A 20,162-nucleotide genomic window follows, 5' to 3' on the forward strand; every position below is an offset into this window, starting at 1 on the left:
TTAGAATTTAAACCATTCAGGTATCCTCATTTACAGTTTGAAGGCAAGGAGAATAGCACTAAATGTTAGGTTGACGTATGTTTTTTTGAATTTAAAACATTACACTGGTACATTTTATAAGTTAAACCTGTATCACCTGTTGCAAGAAGGTAGGTGTCAAAAAACTTATAACTTGTACAAAAACCCTGTACAAATTATAATTTGTACAAACTTACATCTTGTACACAACATGTGCACTAGTTCGAAAATATGGCGGGAATTTTCTTCATTTCATATTCAGAGTTATCTCCACTTAGATTCGTTTCCGCCAAACGATGTCACTGTAAACGAGAAAAATAACGAAAGGAGGGTGAAGATAGAAAATTTGAATATTCTTTGGATTTATATTTTCATTATTTCTAAAATGTGTCATGTAAATTAATCAATGCCAATAATGTGATCGATAAGGAATATATTATTTGCCGTAATGTACGGCTGAAACTCTTGGGATTTACGGTGTGAAAATGGGTTGGAAAGATTAAAAAAAATTGTAAGCAACAAGTAAAAAAAATAAAATCTGCAAGATGACAGAGAAGAAGGAAACTAAGGAGGACGACAGTAGTGTCAGGGTGGCGTTGAGGTATTAACTAATTGTATAATAAGTTTAATTTTATAACTGTTAATTTTTTTGTTGACATCATTTATATTCATAAGAATGATAAGTGTTTCAAATAGAGTTAAAATGTATGGGAAAGCAAAATTTAGTTCATGCTGAAACATTAATCCCTTTTAGGATTTTGTGTACTAGAGCATTTTTCTGAATTTAATGTGTTGCAAATCAATGCCGACAGAATCCCTGAAAATGATTACACATACATGGGGGTACCTTCATGACCAATAACAGTAAAAAATTCTTGCCAAATGACGTTAAAGGTATATGACGATAAAATACACTATCTTTTTGACGATAAAAAAATCAAATGATATTGATGAATCACGTAATTTTTTCTTTCCAAAAATGACGGTAAGGATAATTATCATGATTATTTCAGACATCTGACGAACCATGGTAAAATTTAAACCAATTTGACGCTAACGGTAGACGAAAATGACTGTTTGACGCCTGACATTAAAGGGCATTACTACCCTCATGTAATACATCTTACCGCTATATAGAAATCTGCGCTGGCTGACCCAAGAATCTGGACTGCTTGAACTTTTTGATGTCAAACAACAATCACTTTCCAATTGTGGCTTTAGATATTGGTATTATGTCAAAATTTTACATGAACTTTGTAATGTCCAGTAATGACGGACAAAATCGCTACATTGTATAAGGTACACCAGTGGCGGATCCAGAAATTTTCAAAAGTGGGGCCCACTGACTGCCTAAGTAAGAGGGGGCCTGCTCCGGTCATGTTGCAGTGATTCCTTTTATAATCAACAAAATTTTTCCCAGAAAAGAGGAGGCCTGGGCCCCCCTCTAAATCCACCTCTGTTCACTGTATTAATGGATGTACCTTCAAGTTGAATAATGGTAAAAAAAATTACAAAATGATGTACATGTAAACAGTAGTTTTTGTTACATGACGATAAAATAATCACTTTCTTTTAGAAGATAGGAAAATCAACTGATTTTGACAAATCTGGTTAATTATTTTCCAAAAATACATTACATGTAAATATTAACGGTAAGGATCTAGTAAGTCAGACATCTAAAAAATCAGAAAATAAATGATGTTCTGACTAAGCACTGTAAAATTTTAACCAATTTAATGCTAAAGGTTGCCGAAAATGAAGGGTTGACGCCCAGTGGCGGATCCAGGGGGGGGGGGGGTTCCGGGGGTGCGCACCCCCCCTTTATTTTTGCCGATCAATGCATTTGTATCGGGACATATGTTTTGCACCCCCCCTTTGCCCTGGGTGCCCTGGGTTAGCACCCCCCCTTTCGAAAATTCCTGCATCCGCCCCTGACGCCTGATGCTAAACGGCATTCCTACCCCCATAAATGTACATACATGTATACATGATCATGATGATATACATGAAACACTGGTTTTATTCCTTTAATTAGGCATGTGGTGTACATGTCAAGGAGGGTAATTTTATCAAAAAATTACTGAGGTTTTCATTAAAAAATTTCATTGAAAATTACATGGCCTGTTGGAACTCCACTTCTTTTGAGGAAATTTATATACATGTACATGTATCATATACGTGTAGTACAATGTTAACACCATCTCTTAAAAGAAAATATAGTCATCATGGTCATGATATTTTTCATTCCCTGCACTGAACATACATGTACATGTACACATGATACATGTACATATACATGTAATTTACACATGTGTTGCAATATATCTATTATTACATCCTACATGTACATGATGTATACTGTCTAGAAATAATGATATACCTGCATGAGCATTTTATCAGTTTTATTATGCAAAAATAAACAATTTTGAAAATAATGAGTCCAGATCGATTTTCATGAGACTACAAGTACAAGTCCAGTACTCATGGACTTGCCTTACATTCCTTAGTTAGAACCCTGTGTTCAAAACGCAATTTCCAACCTGCAATCTTTTGAGACTATTAATGTACTTCAAATACTTGCATTCATCATGTTCATAGGATTCATGAACATTTACTACATGTACATTTTGTATTGATTTGAAGTTGAACATGTTGTAATTTAAGCAATTCCAAAAAACAGTATTTAATTATGTTCCATGTAGGTGGTGCAATTTTTTTGTTGACACTTGTTCAAACATAATTTTTAAAATTCCATCATACTTTATAGTATACAGGGTTCTCACTAAGGCGAGTCTATGAGTCCTGGACTCATCAAAATATGTCTGGACTCACCATTTTCAAAACTGGTGAGTCCACAGATGCATCAAGATTGAAATATTTTGTATAAACTGAACACAGTTAAACACAAATATCATCATTTTATAGCAAAAGTTTAAAAGTGATCTGAATTTGATTTCATTTCATTGCTCTGTTAGGAAATGGAGACTGAAATATTACTTTATATTGCAATAAAATATTTTCTTCTTGCTGTTGGACTCATCATACTCAAAAATGATGAGTCCCTGGACTCGCCTTCAAAAATCCTTAGCGAGAACCCTGGTATATGATAAAATTTAAATATTTTAAAAGGTGAATGAAAAAATAAATTACAGGTGTAGAGATATTGACATCAAAGGACTATCTCACCTGTGACAAGTATACAAGGTTTCAGATGGTATACAAGGTATAAATATATACCTGTATACCATATCATATTTAACAAAGAAAGATGATACCATAACAAATCATCACGAAATTAGTAAGAGATAAACAACTTTCATGTATAACATACATGGTTATGTGTATGTTGTAGGCTCTAATCGTGCTATACGTATTACATGTATATTTATCCTAATGAAAGTTTTGTTGGTAAACATGTACATGTTTAACATGGTTAAATTAATTAGGAAATAGGGATTTCAATGTTCCACCAATTTAAATGTTTCAAGGAAAATTAAAAAAAAAATGTTTTTGTATAAACATGATAAAAGTACAAATTTAGAATAACAAAAATTCAGAACTTCAAGGAAAATTTAGAATGGAAAGTCCTTTTTTAAATGACAAAATCAAAAGCTCAAACACATCAATCGAATGCAAAACAACTGTCATGACTGTCATCATGTGGTCATCATGGTCATACATAAATTTAGGCATTTTTGAAACTACTAAAAATTTGTCCATCTTGCTACACATTTGACTGAATATTAGTCAGCAGAAATACTTTTTAAAAGCAAGTCCTACAAAAATGTACATGTACTACATGTAGTATTAACATGATTAACATGAACATTTCTAATGAAAATATTTTTTTTTCAATAATTTTTTGGCAAGGCAATAAAATGTATATAATATGTAGACCATGGATATTCCATTTAGTTTTAACCCATATTAACTCTTCAGGGTCTAACCATTGTCTTACAAAGTTCATGTACTGTACATCAATACATGTACATTGTACATCCCATGCTTTCTATGAAATGAAGGCCAGCAGTTGACATTTTACAAATATATACATTATATAATTATTAATTAGAATATGAACAGTTAGGTACATATGTATTAACATTTACAAGATTTAAGCTCATTTGCATATAATCTGCAATTCTGCACATCTGTGCAAGAAGTATTCAAATTATTAAATGAAGCTTTTCATTTAACATCACATTTTATGTATTATCCAACAGATGCATTATTTTTTATGCATATGTACATTTTTGTACAAGTAAGAAACAGTAAAACTTCAATATTACAAAATGTAAATCATTGTTAAAAATAGGTTAATACAATGTCCTGAATGACAGGAATATTTAATGTTGTTTTGAATATATATCTGAGTGATGAAATCATAAATAAGTGTAACTGGCAGTGGTCAGTCAGGACGGTCTGGACGTGTATAATTTTCCCATAGACCTAAAATATTCTCACATGGCAGATGTTGAACACGTTGCTGTTGATTATACCTCTAAGCCCTCATTTGCCCAGTGGTCTAAGAAGTTTAACTACATCACTTGCCAGTCAACGCTGAGGTTGCGACTTCGAGTGCAGTACTTCACAGTCATGACAGGTGCAGTTGACTCCAATTCTTAATGACTTATTTCAATGATTGTCAATTTTACTACCAAAGGTTGTTAGTTTTCTCAAGACCGGCTTCCTCCAACAATAAAAATTGACCTCAATGCATGAAATAGCATAATAGTGTTAAAAGTGGTGTTAAATATCAATCAATCATGTCAGATAAATTTAAGCAAAAATGCATGATTTTTTTCTTCATTAAATCATAAACATGATAAAGCCAGTAGCCTCTTTATTTGTTCTTTAAATATTTTGTATTACAATGTGCAACATGCAATATCATGAATATAATGCATTGCCATTGATAACTAAATTAAAGGCACTGGACACCTTATTTAGATAACAATGATTATGACATGTATGTATACATGTACATGTATATTTGTACAATTGTAAGTCTAACCCCTAAAGCTCTTCATCCTCTTGGAGAACATGTTATGTTTTCTAAGAATGGTAGGTAGCAGTTGGCATTTTACATAACACGTTCAGTTGCTTCATAATCTTAATTAATATACATGTATGCATGTAGATGCACAAGTTGTTTATAAATGCATTTCGCAGTTTATTTGTAAATAAAAATCTTAAGTCATTGACATTTGTACTGTTCCTTATATGCATATACAATCTATTTCTGTTTATATGCATCTGTTACAAAGGTATGAATTAAGTACACGTAACAGTGACTCAATATTATGTCATAAAATATCCTATCGAACATTCCATCACTGGAGATCTTGATTTAATCAATATTAACCTCATCTATAAATGGAAGTTCTTTCATAATTAGAGACCTGATTTCCCAGGCAGTTTAAAATTGATTTTTTTCCCCCGCTTGATTGTAAGAACATCAGGGTACATGATGATGAGATTGAGAAGTAGGGACCCAGTGGCAGTAGTCCAGTTTCTCCCTTTTGTATTGTCATGATAATTTATTTGTATGGACTTCTATTGATCATGACTATCCATAACATTGCATGAATGATGATGACCAACTGTTTTCCATTTTCAGTATTTACTGGGTACTCCTACCACCCTGCATTACAAACCACACAATAATTGTAACTTCTGGTGTTGGTTTGCCATATATACATGTATATATATATATAAGTGGGTTTTTTTCATATTTGATATAAAATTAGATAAAGTTGTATTCCAAGATCTAGGCCTAGGGATCATATCTATGTTGCACAGACACCCCAAAAATTAAACGAAATTTGATGTCACTTCAGAATCCAGACATTTTACAAAACATGGTGTTGAACCTTGAATTTTATCGTACATTTATATTCATGGCGAAATTAGCAATTAACTCGTGAAATTGAAAATGCATTTATTTGTAATCTGTATGTTACATTTACAAAATGTATACATGTACATTAGTCTCTACAGTCATGACAGTCAACCACAATCATGACTGTAGTAAGCAAACATTTTCTCCTGAAGACTAATGAATGACTACTGCACATGCATAAGTAGAAAGTACATTGAGTCTTGTACAAAAATGGATTGATTTTAAATTTTCTTTGCTGGTGTTTTCTTGAATCAATATAAGCACATTGTTAAAAGCAGACATATAAATAGTAGCTGGTGTCCTAGTTATGTAATCAATAATCTTAAAAGTACATTTAATTAGTCATCTTAAAAGGTTTTAACACAAAATATATGTATTTAGTGCATGTTTGAGTAATGAAATACATGGGATCTTTGGAGATATTTATATTAAAAAATCTTGTACTTCTTTCTTGAAGTGACATAAAAAATTCATGGTATGAATAAACGGAAAGGTGACCTGGAGCACACTCAAATGACATGGAGTTCTTTTAACAACACTGTATACAGAAAACTAATCTTGAGGTTGACAAATTTCTTCTTGACAAAACCATAAACTAAATTTATCCAACTACATGACTAAGATGCTTTATTTCTGTGGTACAAATGTACTTTTGTTAGAAAATACATGTTAAAAAAAAAGACGCACACACAAATCAACTGGTCAACCAAAGTTATTGGCTTGGCTACCACTTGAAAACTTTGATTTCTATCCCAGAGTACAATGAAGTATGTTAAAAGCACTATACATGTATTACTAGATGCAAATTGATTGCTGTCTCTTTGACTTATAGCCTTCATTTTCTGTATATGATAAGTAGATATAGGAAGATGTGGTGTGAGTGCCAGTGGGACAACTCTCCATCCAAATAACAATTTATAAAAGTAAACCATTATAGGTCAATGTACATGTACGGCCTTCAACACGGAGCATTGGCTCACATCAAACAATAAGCTATAAAGTGCCCCAAAATTACTAGTGTAAAACCATTCAAACGGGAAAACCAACGGTCTTATCTATATAAAAAATGAGAAACGAGAAACACGTATAAATTACATAAACAAACGACAACTACTGTACATCAGATTCCTGACTTAGGATAGGTGCAAACATTTGCAGCGGGATTAAACGTTTTAATGGTACCAAACCTTCTCCCTTTTTCTGAAACAATAGTATAACATAAATGTATAAACTGACATAAAATTGAGAATGGAAATGGGGAATGTGTCAAAGAGACAACAACCCGACCAAATAAAAAACAACAGCAGAGGGTCACCAACAGGTCTTCAATGTAGCGAGAAATTCCCGCACCCGGAGGCGTCCCTCTGCTGGCCCCTAAACAAATATATACTAGTCCAGTGATAATGAACGCCATACTAATTTCCAAATTGTACACAAGAAACTAAAATTAAAATAATACAAGACTAACAAAGGCCAGAGGCTCCTGACTTGGGACAGGCGCAAAAATGCATGACTAATAGAAAAAAAAAAGGATATATGCGGTATCCAATAATCCATGACACAAAATCAGTAAATACACAACAAACAAACACACAAATAGCAAAGGAACAGGGCTTTTATTGCTGGTTTCCATCTCACAGTCAAAATGATACATTGTATATATTTATTGATATTTTCAGAATCCGTCCCCAGTTGGCGCGAGAGAAGATAGACATGTGTCAGATATGTTCCACTGTACTACCCGAGGACAACCAAGTACTCCTGGGTAAAGATAAAGCCTTTACATTTGACTACGTGTACGACCTTCCGACCAAACAAGATGCCATTTACAACTCATGTGTTAGAAATCTTATAGACGGGTAAGTTTCACTGAAGTAGTGGAATATGTTTTACAGCATGTGGTTTGTAGGTGATTGAAACTTTTTCATCATGTACATATAAATTAAATGTATTTTACAGTTAGTGCTAAAATATGAGCAGTGGCGGATCCAGAACTTTTCCTAAGGGGGGGGCCTGCTCCAGTCATGCTTCAATGATTCCCTTTATAATCAACCAAATTTTTCCCATGAAAGGGGGGGCCCGGGCCCCCCTGGATCCGCCTATGATGAGGTTTAAGAGAGCTGTGGTGTAGTGGTTAGTGCATCAGACTACTAACACAAAGGTTCCTGTTTTGATCCCCGTTCGGGGGAGAAAATGTCAGTCTGACAGGGACTGAATTTTCAGCTCTCCCTTGACACCATTTGCGAGTATGGTCTGGAGAAACGATGATTATGAGTCCCTCGGAAGGGGACGATAAATGGCTGACCCTTGTTAAGAAAGAGCCATATCTCTTGCACGTAAAAGACACCCATGTAGATTTGAAAAAGAGCAGGCTTAAATGCCGTTACAAGGCAGCACTTGCACCTGCAAAGTGGAAAGGGATTAATATAAATATATTACATCTTGTTTCCCAATCCACTATAAATGAATTTGTTTAAACTAAATAAATGTATGTTGCATTGTAATTCAAACACTAGAATCAGTTAAATTAAACTTATCTGCAATTCTCATGCTTGTAAAAAAAAAATAACCACTACAATGTATAAACTTGTTTAAAAAATGCTTCAATGCATATATAGCATGTATATCTGAAGATTCATGTCAGTCTCAGAGAATACAAGGAGGTCTACTTCTAATTTCTTTTCTGTTTGATTAAAGGAATAACATTTATATGTTAATGAAAAGGCTATCCACATGTTAAACCTTACAGATAAATATTTACATTTACAAGTTTAAGAGTTTAGTTAAGATTTAGTTTGGGTCAGTGATTAGACTACACACCTGAGGAGGTTTGTATATATATCTGATTGTCTCAAGCTTATCTTAATGTAGATGGTTAATCCCTTTAGCTTTAGCCATTCTCCTGTAAAATTATGTTAGTGAGAATGAAATGTTGTATTGAAAAATTATATTAGGGTCTGGTGGTTTAAAATATTGTTGAGCTAATTATTGAATCGTCTAAATGAATATTGTTGTCCTAATATTAATGGGTTTTAGCTAAAGATAAAAAAATCAGAATTAAACTAGTAGTCTATTAACAATTTGATTTGTGTTTGAAGAAAAAAGATGAAGATACTAGAAAAAGTGGGAGGGGGCACATAAACGTGTACCAAAAAAATAAATAAATTGTAAGCAGCATACTGATCATGATGAAATAGGAAAGTTGAAAGAAAAAAAAAGATAACTATAATTCAATTTATTGTAAATTGAAGCAATACATAGGAACATGTAAGATTTAGCAACACTGGGATTAACACAAATTAATACAGTTCTCAGTGAAGCAATTGTTATTTATTATTCATCTGTAGGTGACACATTATAAACATCCACTGTTTTTATTTCTTTAACTCCTTAGACTCTTGCAGAAAGCCTAAATAACCTTTACAGTATAATGTAATGTTGAACAGGTCTAGAAATAAGTCAGATTAACCATTAAAATGGATCTCATTTCATTTTCAACAACAATATGTGCCATACCAGTACTGGTTCATTATAGTTTACACTACAACTGGATAATGCTTTTTTCAGAAAGTTTAGTGTAGAAACCTATAATTAGATAAGGAAGGTTTTATTATCAGGCTTAAATTGGATGCAGTTATCATGGTTATTGAAAACTAAGCTGTTATTAAAGTGAATAAAATTGCCTTACTTTTTGGAAATGTATCTTATCTAGGGAAAGAATGAGTTTTACTTTGAAGGAAAAAAAATATAGTTTATTAAACATTTGAAAGCTGTTTGAAGCAAATGTGAAACATAGAAATGTTGACGTTCATAATTTATATTAAAAATAAAAAGCAGATAGACATGATAGAAATGGAAATATTAGAATTAATACTAGTAAATGACATTGAAAAATTATGATGATGCAAGTTTTCAATCTTTTTATCCTTTTAAAACAATCAAATGATGAATGTTTTGCATCATTAATGTAATACATGTAATTCTTTTATAATTTGGGCATAAAGTGACAAACATACATTTCTTGTTTTAAAATTGATAAAAAAAAAAATAAAAGACATTGTGTATTTTGACATAAAAGTTTATATTCTTCCTACACCATGGTTGTACAATTTGAACATTTTGCCATTTAAAAAAAAAGTTTTTGTACAAGTACACTGATGGTCATGTACAATGTACATGTATACAGAATTGATAACTGACTTCTAAATGACATAGAAATTGTTTGAAATATTGATACTTTTGTTTTCCTTACTATCTAGATCAATGGCTGCCCTATCATCATAAAATCTTTGATCCCAAATGACAGATAAAATAGATTTTGTTTTATATATTTATTGGAAAATTGGATTACATCTTGATCAAACAGACCTCCACTGATCAATAAATTATTAAAAAGCACTCAAAACAAACTATTAGATATAACTGTAGAATTTGTAATATACATGTACATGTATGAGAAAATATGTGAGAGTAAGAAAATTGAGAATAGAAAAAAAAGTGTGAATTTATTCTCTTTGATTGATTGATTAATTGAATTATTAATTGATTGATTGATTGATTGATTGATTGATTGATTTGTGTTTCTAAGATATAAGAAGATGTGGCATGAGTCATGATGAGTGCCAATGAGAGCTCTCTCCACCCAAGTCATAATTCATAAATGTAAACCATTATAGGTCAAAGTACAGTAAGGTCTTCAACACAGAGCCTTGGCTTACACTGAGCAGCAAGCTATAAAAGGCCACAAAAAATACAAGTGTAAAACCATTCACATGGAAAAACCATAATGGTCAAATCTTATCTATATAAAAACCGAAAAATAAGAAACACTAAATGAACCACAACAACAAACAACAACCACTGAACATCTGGATCCTGACTTAGGACAGGTGCAAACAAATGCAGCAGGTTTACACGTTTTAATAGGTACCAACCTTCACACTTACCTGAAACAAGTGTCACATCACAACACAGGAAACTTCAGGAAATATTTTACATTTGTAGACTTCTATGAAATTTAGGATTCTAGTAGTATTTAATATAGGTTTAGAATCTAAGATAATGATAATCATTTGATGTCAACTTTTTCATTATAAGATTCTGTAATGATAAATTTACATATCTAAAACATCATAACAGATATTTTGAATCTGAAGATAACCTTGTTAAAGTTGGTATAAATAAATAAAGGCGACAGTGGTTTTTGATATAAAAATCTGGTATAATATGAACCTTATTCAATTATTACATAATAGTTCATTTGAAACCTAGAGGTATTTTGCAAAATTTACATGATGTACTGCCTTGGCCTACAAAATTGTAATGAAATTTAAATGGGAGTTGAGCAGTGTCACTCTGCTCTGAATACATGGAATATGATTACATGTATATTTTACAATGTATGAAATTCAATAACATTCTTAACAGTATGTTTTGCCCTTTTTCATCAAAAGAAAGCATTAATTTAATGCACCAATTTCACAACTTTTTCATTAACTTTATGAATATTTGATAGAGATATGTGTAGGTATTGATGCAAGTAAATAGGATAAATTTACCATGTATACAATGTAATATGTTGTCTGCACTAGAAAAGCCGTCCTGTAAATGGTTTTCATAGATTAAGAAATACAATATTTTAATGTATACATGTGCGTATCATTATTAAAGATAATATGAAGAAAAATATTGGGGAGGAGGGGGGAGGGAATGCAGATACATGTACTAAGGAGTCAATCAAATATAATAAGATTAAGAAGGACAGAAGCATGTGTTAATAATTTAGAGAAAAAAAGACACTAAAAATAAAACACTTCACGAATCCCAACAATTGCTTTTTTTTGTGTGAGCCATTTAGGCTCTGTGTTGAAGGCCATACTTTGACCTGCAATTATTATAATTATTTATACATTGTTACTTGGTTGGAGGGTTGTCTCATTGGCACTAATAATGTACCAATTCTTATTTATCTTTAACTTGGCATATCACAATCTTTCATTATTTTCATGTGGTCTGGAAGAATTGTTTTGTCAAGAAAGTTTTCTTATTATCTTTTCATATATCATGTATATATAATGGATTGATTATTCTTTGTACTAATTTTCTTGGATTTCATGTAGGTGAACCAGAAATTCAGAAGTATTAAAAACTTGGGACTTGGTGCACATTTGTTCAAAACTACAAAATTATTTTTACATTCATAAACAACAGTTCTTTTCTGACCTTCAATCAATAAAAATATTGATATCAACAAATCCCCATTAGCTATTTATCTATAGGTTTATTGTGCAATATTGCCAAATGGAATATATAACTAGATTTGTTATGATCAATTATCCCATTTTGATAATGTACCAATTATATTAATTATTGATCATAGACACTATTTATGATGTATTGATAGATACATTACATCAAGTTAATGAGGCATGCCTATCTATATTATATCTGATCAGCCTGTCGCCATTACAATGTATACATATATAAAAACAAAAGAATGTTGTACTAATTTAATTAAAAGAAAAATGAAAAAATGAAAAAGTCAGTGCCATGAATTGTAGTCGTCCATCCATATATATCATGTATATCATGAACATGTATATGCTTGTGAAAAATTCAATAAACAATTGAAATTTAACATTAAAAAAAATTTAGTAGGAAAACCAAATCATTCTTATCAATTATTTTCATTTTTTTCATTGGGGTCTCATGATCAGGAGGTGTGCTAGATGTTAATTAACTAAAATGATTGAAAAGCCACTTAGTAATTTTTTGCACAAAGAATGAAGTTCAACATGTTCAATACGATTTTTCTTTAATTTTACTCATACTCTATTGTCTATTAAACTTCTATGAAATAGTTTTGGAATCAAAAGTCCTGGTGTTGTCATATCATTGTTGATTACTAGTACATGTACATGTATTTTTCTTAAATCAATATGTATTTACAAATATGCTACAAGATATTAATGTACATGTATGTTCAGTTGTCTAACTGTAATTAGGAATTACATGTACATGTATGCCTTTTCAATACTAGTTCATCATGATCAGCTGAGGGCTAATATAATTGCATGTACATGTATCAAAATCTTGTAGGTTTTTTATAAATAGGGTGTGTAATGTCATATCACAAAGAAACATGCCCTGAGCAATGACTTTACGTAGGGTTCAGTGATTGTATGTGGTTTGTCGTAGGAGTGGCATACGGTTGTTGTCATGTTATGAAAGGTCAGCGATCCATGCTATGACCCAATCATTGCGCTATTATATTGAGCTGACAAGATCGTTTAGATAAATTCGGGTTGATTTAATTCATTTGTCTTGTTCGACAATGTAGGGTTGTTACACTTCATTACAAAGACGGCTACTGTTATTATTAAGTAGTACAGTTAGGTATTGTTCCTTAAATAAATGTAGTGACGAGGGATCCAAATAAAAACCATCGGGTGTCAGTGGAAAATACAAATTAATAGAACAAATTATTTGAGTGCAGGTAATTCTGCGTTCACTGACTTCCTTAAAAACTGTATAGATCTGTCAAACTTGCAAAAGTTCAAGTTTTGCTACACTTGTCTTTTCCCAATCCATATTCAGGGTAGTTAGTACAAAATGTATAGAGTTGGCAAACTTTTTCAGTAGTTCTCCAGTGATTTTTTTGGGTGAAAATAAAGTTGTCAGAAGGACGATTTTACATCCTTTGAATATCAAATGTTTATAAGCTCATTCTTTTTAATGGCGCAATGTTTTTTGTCTATTTAGAAGCGTGTTTATTAAAAACTTGTTTCCCACACGCTCAGGGTTAATCCTATAAACATGATCTGACGATAATACACCATCAAATGTGGGTGACCCATCATAATTTGACATTTATATCTTCACACCAAATAAAGCTGAAGTTAAGAGATCAGGACTTAAAATTTTTGAAATGTTATCTCCTAAGAAATGTAAGTTTCATATTTATGTATGAAATTAACATCATACATAGTTATGAGATAGCTACGAAGTTGTGATTGTTATTCTAAACACATACATAACCTTCCTTCCATTGAAAGAGGATTACCCTCTGATCTATAGAAGTATTATGGGTTAAGGACTCCAGCAGTGATTTCATCTTTTTTCCCATTTAAGTTCAACTTGTATAGAGAGAAAACAGTTCATTCATCTTGTTAAAGTATTATTCAACAAGTTTAAAGCCTTCTATGTGATTGAAAAAAAACCCATGTAAGATGGAAAAAGTTGCGCCATTTTTTGCATAATTTTATCCTTATGCATATTTAAATAAACTATAAAACATTAAAAATGAAATCAAATTTTTATGAGCAAATAATTATATGTCTTTTGTAATATGATTAGAATTTTTTAAATCTAAATATTTTTGACAGTTTATTCTTTTATATAAATATATATACTTCCTGAATAAATATGCAGGCAGTTTGTTATTCATGTTTTCTAATAAAAGAATATATCAGACACACATTCATCTACTATATACTGTTCTATTTTATTTGAATAGATTATATTTTTAGGTCAATTTAAAAAAAAATATATGTAACAAATCTTGTGGTCTGGCCACGAAGAATCATTAAATGCGTTAAACAAATCATTCACCATGATTAATATAGGCGGACCCAAGTTTACTGTAATATACATGTGAGGCCTTGAAACTTTTGCTTAAAAAAAAAAAAAAATAATTGACAGCATTCATTTTGGTTGTCGCAAGAATCTCCAAACATTATTATATCCTTGAAATTTAATTATTTCTCATCCATAACACTTTATTAACATTCATTACAGAAATGTATGGTGGTCAGTTTATTAAATTATCATTTGAAATTTTTAAGCATACACAATAATATTTTGATGTGAGCTCATTCAAGAGTAAACACTATTTTCTAAATATTGACACAGAAATAAAAGTCAGCTATCAACCCGTCAATCAGACCTCAATTTTTATTTAATTTTCATTCAACATTTGTACAAAATGAAATGGTATAACAATTGTAGTTTTTAGTTCACTACACAAAACGATCGTTAATAAAGTATCGATGAAGGCACTTGTTTGATTTCGGTAAATTATTTTAAATTGATCAGGGATTTTAAGTAAGCTGAACTTAAAATCTATAATGGTTTAAGTTAGGATCGTTAAATAGTATTTAAAAGGCATCAGTGTCAAATTTTTAATAGCCTAATTTTATGAAACCTACTTTTGTCTTGTATTTGATCAAAAGATAAAATATGACATGTTTAAATTAAATTTTGGTATAGTGTGACTCCAAAAATATGTTTTATGGAATATGATCTATTTATGTTAAGGACAAAATAAACAGTGTATTTGTAATGGATATTGAAACATACATGTACATGTAATTTAGCAGGTAATTGTGGAACACACAAGGAAGTAATTTCATTTGAATGAATGATCAGGCAGATACAAACGTTCATCCTCTTTGAACTTTAATCAGGAAATTATCACAAAATACAATTTTAGAAGTAAATCACCATTTATGGAGCCCAACTGTCCATTCAATCACATAAATTAAACACCTGGTAAAACATAGTTTATAACAGTGATCAAAGTAATTCAGAAGGTTTCTTATAGTTCAGCTAAGGAAAGCACCCTTTTACAAGTCTTTACAAGTTCATTTTGACTGAATTAGTTCACATTATCGTTAAGGTCTTGTGGACCAGCTAAAGCAAGCCTCTATGTGAGGGATTTCTTTGCTGTGTTGAAGACACCCATAGGTGGCCTTTGGCTGTTTTCTTTTCTTTGGTCGGGTTGTTGTCTCTTTGACATATTCCCCATTTCCGTTCTAAATTTTATTTGTTAAACGGAAAAAGTATTCACTATCTTGACCTAATGGCAATGCATGTATGATATACATTAGGTGATGTGAAGAAAAAGATAAATTACTTGTACATTAATTATATATAAAATGTATGTACATGTATTAGACATCCATGTAGTAATATTTTGCACTTAAATCTGTCTGATATATATCTTCCTGTTACCTTGTTTTAAGTACTTATGAGTGGAAAGTACTCAGTATTATATATTTTATGGACATTATGACTTGATAGTACTGCTGGGTAGCGGAAAACGGTTTCATCTACCAATAATCTTTTAAAATTCTGGCTTTTGGTTGTGAAAGACAAATTTGGTGAAGTCTGTGTGTATCCAATCTTCTTGAAGTTGACATAATTTTATGAACTTATGAGAGAATTGAAATTAATGGACAGCACCAAAACATGAAACACAGTCATGTATGTTGTCATTAGAACAGGCCCCTATATGTATGATGAGTAAATATAAGAGATTTTGTGTATTTGTCAATGAGCCACCAACACTTTTGTTACTTCCTATACTAACAGAGTTTGTGAGTTGCTTGTAAAGTGCCACAAATAATTACTCTAGTTATAGATAAAGGTTCTATTAATCTCTAACTGTTCATTGTCCGACACAGCATCTTTATTATACCCCCGCTTTAAAAAAGGGGGGGTATACTGTTTTACCTCTGTCTGTCAGTCCATCCGTCCGTCAGTCCGTCCATCAGTCCGTCCGTCAGTCAGTCCGTCCCATGAAACTTTCGTCACATTTTTCTCAGGAACTACACATCCACCCTTTCTGTAATTTGGTATCAACATTTATATATGTCAGCCATACCGTGTGATGCGTTTTCAGATTCATCACTTGACAACTTCCTGTTTACCGAACACTTGTCTGATTTTACACATGATAGCCAAGTTGAAAATTTTCGTCACATTTTTCTCAGGAACTACAATACAAGGAATCCTGAAATTTGGTTTCAGGATTTATATAAGTCAGCTATACCGTGTGATGCGTTTTCAGATTCATCACTCGACAACTTCCTGTTTACCGAACACTTGCATATTTTCACACTATTAATATTATCCACTTGCGGCGGGGGTATCATCAGTGAGCAGTAGCTCGCAGTTTCACTTGTATTTTTAAAGTCAGACCTTAGATCATGTAGATGAGTATTGATAAAACACAGTTATTTATTAATCCTAATTATAGTTAAAATTGATTATAGTTAAAATTGAGAATAGAAATGGGAAATATGTCAAAAGACAATTACCCGACCAAAGAGCAGATAACAGCTGCAGGCTTCAAATAGGAAAATAGAGAAAAATCGTGCACCCAGACTGCAGAGGTGGACCTCAGCTTCACTTTAGGCCTGGTGCCTTTTTTCCATGTATATGCCATCACAACATATTTTCATACTGTGACATATTTCTAACAGGAATTTAACAACTCTATATAGCAATTTTATCAGCTTTATATTGACCTAAATAGTATATAATCATTGTGTTTTTTAAATGTTGAATATTAATTATCAGTTCTTTTGATCTTGTTGATGCTGTCTTTGATTACAGGTGATAAGTTCTTTGATCTTGTTTATTTGTTGACATTGTTGTTAATTCTTTTGATGTTTTTATTTTTTCCAGGTGTTTTGAAGGTTACAATGCCACAGTTTTTGCCTATGGTCAGGTATGACATGATTATATATACATACACCTAGAATTGAGTCACAGGTTACCTCCCTTGAAATTTTGACATTACTTTATTATATTTAACCTCAAATGTTTTATAATATGCCTCTGAGCCAGATGTGTAGCAGTTGGAAAGCATTGTCACCTGAATTTAAGACAGATACATTAATATGAAAAGAGTTAGACATTATTTGTGTTTCTGAAAAATGAAATAAAAATATCAGCAACTTTTTCTCAGTAAATCTATGAGCTTATAATGCCCCTTGGGACTTATACTCAACCAGCAACAGTATTCACCCAGTGCTAGCAAACTAAAAGCTGATAAGAACCTTACATAATACATAAAGTTTGTTTGCTTTATATATATGCTTTTAACTTCCGCTTTTGAAGACTACTGCATGTAATTTATGCAAAGTAGACATGGCAATATTTTCAACTTTTTGAAATGTATATATGTTTACCAATTTTAAGAAAGTTCATTCATTTTGGTATTCTTCAATACATGTAGTAAAATATGTTGCTTATTTAACTGTACATTGTACCGTGTACATGTACTTTTGTTTTTGAAAAATGTAGTATGATACATGAAATTTTGATATTATAGTACCATAGTACATATATTGACTGTTTTTGGTTTAAATCTGATTTAAGTATCCCGCTGATTTGTCATTTAGTACATGCAATAGTGCTTTTGAAGACATTAATATATTTCATTAACAGCATGACTTGACAAAACTAAGAGTGAACGACCTTTGAATGTTGATTCTTGGGAATTATAAACCATTGATCCTCTGGAGAAAAGTGACATAAGCTTAGCAGGCTTTAGATTAGGGACAATATTGATTTTTACCATAGATCTAGGTATTTCTATGCATTAATCATCGCTTAAATTTTTATCGATTAATGCGGTTAATTATTGTATAATATCGTTGATTAGATTATTGTAAAAATCGTAAAATCAAAGCAATCTATTGTCATATTGTACAATTCTTAAGTTTTTTTTTATAGTGCTTTATTATAGTCTTTAAGTATAAGATGCAGTAAAGGAAATTTCTTCTTTGATCCGACATTTCTTCAACGGTTTTATCATAAAGTTCAGTCACTATCAATATTGCAAGTAAGATTTGTGAAATGTGGTCGATTTCAAGTATGTCAATTGCTACTTGTTATGATGACTTGGACTGTTATAAGTATATATGGGTTACAAATTACTCTACAAGTGCTGTTGAAGTATTGCATATTTTTATGATATTTACCCAAGAGTGGCATAAAGAGTAGCTTCCTTGACAGATGTGAATACTGAACATCTTTAATGTTTACAAAATGATGAAGCCAAAATCAGAGAAAATATTTTAAAATATTCCTTGCTTCAAATGTTATGGCTGTGTATGAGTCGACTTTTTTCACAACTTTTAACCTCTATTACTCTCAATATGTGTTTGCATACTATATTGTATCCACCTGTTTGATATTTATAACCTTATATTTTTACTAACTGAGAGACTATAAGTATGTAATAGGTATTTGATTTCAATTTATCCTCCTACACCCCAATGACCTGAACACAACCTGTTTTATGTCAATAAATATACATGTATGCCATGTGACGTGGGAGGAGTACTAATATTAATACGTTTTTCCTGAGACCTTTAACTTTAAATTCCTTTTGAGTTTTACATTCAAATCTTAAGTTCTTAATCTATATTCCATCAAAACAACCTTTTGATTTTAAATAGAGTATAAAATATCCACGATGTGAATTTAAATGGTCATGTTATGATGTTTACTGCAGTGTGAATTGAAAATACACTGATTTAAGTTTATTGATATCAATAGTATATCAATAGGAGTATATGTTTCACTACCTTGTAACTAAGAATATACCGTATGATCTATATTGCTAATTGAAAAGTTATTTGGAGAGTTGAGTGTTGACAGTAGATATTGACCATTCGATATCTTTTGGTCAATTTGCTGTTTGGTTGCTGTCTCATTTGTGTATAACTCACTTCTCCTTTTCTTCATATAAAATATTTGTAATCAGAGTTAATCCTTCACCAAGGTTTTTTCCATAAACCAAAATGGGCAGCTTCAACTTTTTGTTCTCTGCTACTGGACATGAGAAATAGTCTGGTAAATATGAGAATAACTACCCAGGGGTATGATGGCTATCATGGTTATGAGACAACTATCATGACTATCCTTTTAAAGACTAAATGGTTTGATTTTCACCTACTATATATATACATGATGAATGATTATAGATCCTTTTCCAAGGTGCAAACAGATAGATCTAAGCTTTGTTTAAATCAAGAATATATTTTTAAATGTCCCTTGGGTAATGTACTGTATCATTGAATTGTAGTGTCATTGATGTTTCACAATTCACATCTCATTTTATTCATACAAAAATATCTAAAAGATCAGAAAGATTTTCTTTTGTGGATAATTTATATCAATACTTAATCAATTTTTACAGCAACATCTATCAAAATTGTATTTAAGGAAAAATTTTCATCAATAACTTTTGTGTACTTAAAATAAGATCACCTTTAAATTAATTTCATGTACGGGTAGCCTTAAAATAACATTATAAAAATGTTTGCCTTTTTTCTGGATCAGAAGTTGAAACATGCAATTATGCTTTGTGTCAATTTCCTCTTGTGGCAATAAAAAGTCGTGTAAATAGCCATAAATATGAATTATTAAATGATTCATTAAACACACA

General features: G+C 31.4%; 1 protein-coding gene across 14 annotated transcripts in view; it reads left to right on the forward strand.

Annotated features, from left to right (window-relative positions):
• The first annotated feature begins 301 nt into the window (after positions 1 to 301).
• Positions 302 to 20,162, forward strand: part of LOC143083461 (kinesin-like protein KIF21A) — a 105,557-nt gene continuing 85,696 nt past the window's right edge. For all 14 annotated transcript variants that reach the window (XM_076259717.1, XM_076259727.1, XM_076259726.1 and 11 more), the window contains exons 1-3: positions 302 to 619; positions 7,600 to 7,779; positions 17,390 to 17,432. In XM_076259717.1, the coding sequence (XP_076115832.1) occupies positions 564 to 619; positions 7,600 to 7,779; positions 17,390 to 17,432 (279 nt within the window). In that variant the 5' untranslated portion in view covers positions 302 to 563. The remainder of the gene's footprint in view (positions 620 to 7,599; positions 7,780 to 17,389; positions 17,433 to 20,162) is intronic.

Source organism: Mytilus galloprovincialis, chromosome 7 (genome assembly GCF_965363235.1).
Source record: "Mytilus galloprovincialis chromosome 7, xbMytGall1.hap1.1, whole genome shotgun sequence".
NCBI classification, from domain to species: domain Eukaryota; kingdom Metazoa; phylum Mollusca; class Bivalvia; order Mytilida; family Mytilidae; genus Mytilus; species Mytilus galloprovincialis.